Genomic DNA, 7,413 nt, shown 5'->3' with positions numbered 1-7,413 from the left:
AAATAATAGAGATGTTGTATTATGTATATCTAATTCGTACTTTTATTGTTGACTCATAGTTAGAGTTTTACGTAATTGAGTTTAATTTGAATTTAACTTAAATTTATAGATAAAATAAATAAATTTAAGTTATAAACTTTAATAACTAACTAATTTAACTAGTTTTTTCGAAAATCAAAGAGAGTAAAAAGAAATATTAGGAAACTACAATAATTACGTGAACTTATTTATTGTTATTAGTTATTAAGTGAACTTAATTTTTTTTAAATTAATAATTTATTAGCTTTTTCTTTAAATAAAAGAGTAATATTATTATAATTAAAGTGAAATGTAATTATAATTTAAAAATTCAAAAGTAATTTTTTAAGCAAATAATTTATAAATAATTTTTTAAATTATCTCAACAATATTAAAATTAAATATCTAACAACTTAAGAAAGTATATTTAAAAATTTAAAAACTAGCAATCTAAGCAAATAATTTAAAATTTAAAAAATAACAACCTAAGTAAAACAACTTAAGCAAATAATTTAAAATTTAAAAAATAACTACCTAAGCAAATAACTTATAATTTATAAATAAAATTTTAAAAATTTCTAATGACGACACCTAAGAAAATAATTTTCAAATTCAATGTATGAGTGACACATCAGCAAAAAAAACTCATCGACTTCCAATTCAATAACATTGTAAATAGACTTGTGATATTTTCAAGAGTTTTCTCACTTCCAATTCCAACAAGATATTTAATAATATCTAAAATAGATTAAGATAAAAAGGGTTTGTTGTTAATAACTATGCCAAAAAAAAATCGATAAAATAAATAATTTTATCAACGAATATATTTTTAGCGGGTCGGGTTCTTGGGAAGGGCGGGGCGGGGTCGGGTTTATGTAATACCCGCTCTTACCTGCCCCGCTATATATATACTATATATAATTTTAATATATAATATGTATAATATATGTAAAATAATTAGTAAATGATTAATAATATTATATCATATTTAATTTTTTACTTTAATTTATGTTATGTATGTGATGATGTTTATATAAATTTTGAAATTTAATTTTATTTATTGAATTTTAATAATTATAGGGGCGGATAGGGGCATGGCGGGTTAGGATTCAATGTACCTGCGGGTAAAAGCAGGGCGGGTTCGGGTAGAGCAAAAACCCGCCCCGTTGCCACCCCTACTGGCTGCAAGCTCATGTTCTCCAATGCCAAACGTGGTGCTTCTAAGGTTGCATTGGCCACAAGATTTCCATCCTTAATCTTGACAGGGCTAACCTCAGACAGAAGGTTCAAGCATAGTGGTTGACATACCTCTTGAAGCAGGAAGTTATGAGACCTACAATACCCTAAAAGAAATTGTTCAGTTACATCACTCGGACCCGTTTCAACATGGCAGGTTTTTCTCTTCGACCCTCGATATTGAGGCATCCAGGATTTTACAAGATACTCAGCTAAAGGCCCACATTTCGACGGATCATAAGCTGAAGCCTGCATCATTTCAATCAAACAATTTAACAAAACAAGATTGACATCAATCAATTGTACTAAAGAAAGATCAACTGAAAAGGTAGATGATTATACATACAAGATATCCAGGTAACGATGATACATCAGATTGGGGACGACAAAACTTCAATTTCGAGCTGACAATCTCATTGGTTATCATAGTGGTGTATTGTTCTGACAAGTCAATCGTGCCAGATGCCCTCTTAGACTCAAACCTCAGTAGAGTCAACCAATTTAAAGCATCACTTAAGGCGCCCAAGGCAAGGAGATGGCCTTGGTTGGTGGTGAGATCGCAGGAGAGACCGAGAGAGCAATGTGGGTGCAGAATGCTGCCAAGTTGAAGAGAACAGAGGCCTTCTCCAAATGGATGTTATGCTGAGAAGAGTCCTGTTGTGGGTTGATGGCATTGTACCAAACAAAGATAGGTGGGTTGGGTGAGGTATTCATAGGGAAGAAAGGCTCAATCATGCAAAGGCATTTGAAATAACGGATGAGGCAGTCACGGCGAAAGGGTAGAGAAAGGTCATCACGCAGCATCTGATTGCGCAATTTGTGTAGCATTTCGAGAAGGCCTTCTACTCTCTTCGCCACGCTCTCAGTATTTGAGGACAAAGTAACTGCCCAAGGACTCAGAGATTCAAGGGGTCACTCTTCTTCAAAGGAAGGAATGCAAGAATATGTGAAAAAGGCGAAGAAGACAAAGAAGATGAGAGGATTGCGGAATTTGTTGGATAAGGAGGAGGCATGTCCCATGGGTAAGCCACCAGCTTTCCATCCTTGACAATCTTGAAAGGATTGTACTCGGAGAGGAGGAGGTCAACGTATATTTGTTGTAGGTTGGGTATCCTGCAAATCCCTCTAACTAATATCTCAGTGACACATTCTGCATCATGATCAAGAGCACAAGATTTGACCGATGAGTATACAGCAGGTCGCTCGGATTCGGGTAGGATGGATGATTGCCTCTGACGAGCCTCCTCCTGAAAGAATGTCACCTTCTGGTAAAGATGAGTTACCCAGGTTTGGTCAAAAGAGTAGACATGTTTCCGTGCAGCCGAATCATTAGGTATCAGTTCTTATGCTCTATGATAATGCTCATAAACCTACATCGTCATCATCATCATCATCATCAGCATCATCATCACTAGAATGAAAAAATAAATGTAAAATCAATCAAGAATTCAAGAGTGAAGACTGACCGATGAAAATGCTAGGGCACATCGGTGTTGTTGGAGAGCCTAACTGGCGTCGTTGTTGTTGAGCTGTTGCTGTTAGGCCTCCATTCAATCGATGCAACCATAAAGAGGATTCCCTCATTGGTACATTGTAAGGAAAAATCTACATTAGCAAACAAAATAATCAACAACATATAAGGCAGTTAATACAACTAATGCAGCACACTAATCAGTTTGGGGTTGTAAAGACATGTATGTACTCACAGATTGGCGTGATAGCAACCAAGAGGAAGTGTGGCAAGAACATGATCCAATGACCTGTTCGGAGGCAAAGAGCACAGAGTAATCCCTGCCCAATAAACTCGGGAACCACGAACTAATTGACTCGAGACACGCATCAAAAGGGTTCATATAATATCAAAACCTTGGGCACCCTACCATAAAAAGAACAATTTTTCTGATTCATGGAAGCTAAGAAAGTACAAAAGAATGACGAAAGGAACCAACTTTGGGAAAGAAAATAGAAATAAAGAAGAACCCCACATGGTAAAAAGAAGAGGCAAAAAAGGCAATGTTGAGAAGGAAACAAAGAAGCAGCCAGAAGAGCAATTCCCAACCCATTAAAACGGAGGAATCAGAGACGTGGCGCAGTGTTTTCGGAGAAAGAGTGTGTTTTTCACAAGTTGGCAAGTTTTTGAGAGTTTAGAATCAGTGATATGCTTGGACTTTGGACATGGGAGATTGGGAGAGTTGGTGAAGACTCTGTTCATTGCAATTACTTTTTGGCGGGTATGATGATGGTTGATCAAGGTGCTGGACAAACCAACATTGACATTTGACATAAAACAGAATAGATAAACTAAAAAACAAATAATTTTTTATAAAAAAATAAGTAATTTTTTATAAAATTGGATATTTAAATTAATTAAATAATTTTATTTAAATTAAATAATATTATTTAATAAGGTTTGACAACTTTTTAAATTTTTATGAAATAAATACATTAGAAATTCAAGTTTGTTAGTCAACTCACCTAAAAGGTTTGTTAGCCAACTCCTTTACATTTTTTTATATATAGTGATTAGATATAGTGTATGGTTTTTACAAATTTTACCTAATTTTATTTTTCTTATAAAAAAGTCTTTAAAATTATATGCATAACTAATATTAAAGTCAATATTTGATATAAAGAAAAAAAATACTATTCATATATTAAAATTAGCTACTAAAATCAGCTATCAATGTATTTATGTATAAATACATATATGGTTTAATTTATTTTAATATATATTTTATATTTAAACATGTATTTTATACTAGAAGTTATTTTTTATGGCTGATTTTAGTGTAAACATAGTATAGTCGAAAAAAAATCAAAATTCTAAAAAAGACAAATATTTAAATTAATAAAAAAACATTTAAAATTCAAACTCAATAAAAATTTATTTTTAATAAACTTCATATTAGATTTATTTAACAACTTGTTACAATATTGATTGAAACTCATTGTTAGAGTGTTGCTTCCTTAGATATTAATTTATCCGATCCTATTGTACTTAAGTAAAAGCCAAACATGCAAACAAAATCTTAGTATGAATGTCTTAGTATCTAATTATGTACAAAAAGTGAATTTAGTGGTTATCACTGTGATGCTAAAATGCCTTCTACACTGTTAATTTTTCAATCACTACATAAAAGCAATAACAAGCTTCATGCAAAGTCATCATTCTACTAATGTTGACAATTAAATATAATAAATTAAAAAAAAAAAAAGAAAACTGCTTGGCAAACTAGAAATTAAAATAACATAATCCACCAGATCATCATCAACATTTTTTATTTATTGACATGATATTATTGTATGATGCAGTATACTTTATTAACAAAACAAACAACTTAAATTCAAAATCAGAAACTCAGAAGAACAACTATGCGGTATCTTTGCTAAAACCAAATTTAACACAATATTAACGTAACAAATGTTCTGTGCTTTGAATTTGAAGGAGCTTGTTAAATGGCTTCTGTGTGACATATTCTCTACATTTACTCATTAGTGGAAAACGTGTAGTATGTATATATTCCTTACTTCGTTACCTTGAATTTATTTATTCTCACTCCACAATTCGCTTTTCTCCGCCACAATGTACTCATCATCTTCCTCCTTCACGCATTGCATTTTTTATTTTTCTTGAGCATTCCTTCTTCACGTTTCAATTGACTGATCAACCTTTAGGTTTGTTTTCCTACCATTCTTCCAGAATTTTCTGTTTTATTGTCATATATTTTGTGTGTGAGGTATTCCTTTATTCAACTCATCCCCTGTTAGTTTGTCACCTATGTTATATTATGATATTTAAAATGTTTTGCTAAAATCAACCGCCATGTATTCGTATATATTTAATTAGCAAATCTATCATAATAGCATAAATCAAACACTTTCACAGCAGTATAATCAAATTCTTTTATGAAATTTATTCCTGTACTCAATAAAAATGACATGATGGTGTGTGGTTCTTGACTCAGGCAATAAGAGATGATTGTTTGCTCTTCATCAATGAGCTTATACTCAATAAATGCTGTTATGCTCAAAGGCCATGCTCATCAGATTCTTATGAGTAGCAGCATCTGTGGAGTTAGGCCTCAAGAAACAGGAACATCAAATTCATGTTCCTTCAGCTTGTCCCCTGAGAAATCACAGATAAACCATGCAGCTGCTCAGTCTATTTCCACAACAACATTGTCTAGTTCCACTGTCATGGGGAAACATAATCATTATGTGATTTCATTGGCATGCCAAAGTATGAACATGAGGCTTTTGGTATCTAAACCAAAAGCACTACTCCCTAAAGTTAAGAGTACTATGGGATCTATGACTTGGCCAAGTGGCTTTCTTCTTGAATTTCTTATATGCAATTCAAATTCTAAACCTACAAATTCTGATGAGTGCAATGAGTCAACTATCAAATTCTCACATGGCAAGAAAGTTTACACAGATTATTATGTTATAGGTATAAGCTGCACATTATTCTGCCCTATAAACAAATTAATTAATAGACTAATAATTAAGAACATAAGCATATATATACACATTTGTGATGTGTCAGTGCATTGGTGAATGAGCAGGAATACCTGGAGATGGAAGGTGTCTGTTTCGTTCTGTTGCTCATGGAGCTTGTTTGAGATTTGGAAAACTGGCTTCCAGTGAAAGACTTGAGAGACAGCTAGCAGATGAGTTGCGGGGTCAGGTATTAAGTTTCAATATCTTCATGCATGAACATGATTGAATCTTGCATCAGGGACATAATTGAAGCCATAATTCTTGTTTGGCAGGTTGCTGATGAGTTTATCAAAAGAAGGGAAGAGACAGAATGGTGAGTTTATCAAAATTGTTTTGTCCTTGTATGAATGCGTGACAGACACAAAACGTTTCATCACATGTTTAGGTTTGTAGAAGGAGATTTTGAAACATATGTTTCACAAATAAGGAAGCCTCATGTGTGGGGTGGTGAGCCTGAATTATTCATTGCTTCTCATGTTTTGCAGTAAGTATTTTTTTTTTTCGTTTTCTTTTATCAACAAATGAAGTACTAATTTAATCAAATTTTGGATGTTAATGATTATTATATATGCAGGGTGCCAATCACAGTGTACATGTATGATGAGGATGCAGGTGGATTGATAAAAATTGCCGAGTATGGACAAGAATATGGCAAGGAAAATCCAATTACAGTTCTTTACCATGGCTATGGTCATTATGACGCATTGGAAATTCCTACAACAAAGGGTCATTGACCAAGATTCTAGCATTTGATTTCATATTTCTAAAGCTGTGACTTCCTCGAAAGTCAAAAACTCAGTTCATATTAGGCTAGTGTATATTACGGTGATTTAGTGTGTGTTTGGATTTCAGTTTGTAAACGAGAGTTTGCATAAAATTGATTTTGCAAACTTGATTTTGATGAAAAGTAAGTTTGTGTTAAAGTGATTTATGTTTGGTAATTTTTATATCAAAATAGATTATAGTAAAGTAAATATTGTTTGGATTACACTATTCAAAATTGCTTTTAGATAAAAATTACTAAAATAGACATCAACTTAAATAAATTTTTATATTATTCTATTATTTTAATTTAAATATTTAAATAAATATTATTAATTAATTTTATAATAAAATTAATATTTACTTACTAAAATAAAAATAATATATAAAAATTGGTAAAATATATTTTTATATCAAAAGCAAAAATAATATATAAAAAATATATCAAAATATATTTTATTATATTATATTACTTATAAATTTTTAGTACTCTTGGTACTCTTTTATTTAATATTATTTTAAACTATAAATTTTAATTATTTATAATTTTATTCTTAGTTATAATTAATATTTTATTTATTTTTTTTAATGGGATTAATAATTTATATTATAACAAAATTATAATAATAAATTAATATACAAGAATTATATTTACAAATTTTAATAGTCAAACAAAAAATATTTTTTTTATACAAACTCAAAAGTAAAAATTTAATAAAAAATATAATTATATATTTAAAATATTTGAATACTAAAGAGATTACAAGTAAAGAAATAAAGGGTAGAATTAATAAAAAAAAATAAATTCAACACTAACGTGATTTTGTAAACGCAGAAGCTACAATTTCTAACTTCTTGTAAACGCAGGTTAAGAGGCAAAATCACTTATGGGTTCAG

At 31.1% G+C, this 7,413-nt stretch overlaps 1 protein-coding gene and 1 pseudogene across 1 annotated transcript; one reads left to right on the top strand and one right to left on the bottom strand.

Moving 5' to 3' along the window:
• Window positions 1–1,092: 1,092 nt before the first annotated feature.
• LOC107646271 (uncharacterized) lies at window positions 1,093–2,630 on the bottom strand (annotated as a pseudogene).
• Window positions 2,631–4,821: 2,191 nt separating this feature from the next.
• Window positions 4,822–6,605, top strand: LOC107645443 (OVARIAN TUMOR DOMAIN-containing deubiquitinating enzyme 4-like). The gene is made up of 6 exons (XM_016349465.3): window positions 4,822–4,929; window positions 5,220–5,704; window positions 5,820–5,941; window positions 6,027–6,067; window positions 6,140–6,238; window positions 6,329–6,605. The coding sequence occupies exons 2-6, from the start codon at window positions 5,230–5,232 to the stop codon at window positions 6,486–6,488; spliced, it is 897 nt and encodes a 298-aa protein (XP_016204951.1). The 5' UTR covers window positions 4,822–4,929; window positions 5,220–5,229; the 3' UTR covers window positions 6,489–6,605.
• Window positions 6,606–7,413: the final 808 nt, after the last annotated feature.

The sequence above is a fragment of the Arachis ipaensis genome, chromosome B6, assembly GCF_059453495.1.
Source record: "Arachis ipaensis isolate K30076 ecotype BB chromosome B6, ASM5945349v1, whole genome shotgun sequence".
In the NCBI taxonomy this organism is placed as follows: Eukaryota; Viridiplantae; Streptophyta; class Magnoliopsida; order Fabales; family Fabaceae; genus Arachis; species Arachis ipaensis.
Note: the sequence above shows the minus strand (reverse complement) of the source record. Positions and strands in the feature narration are given on the sequence as shown.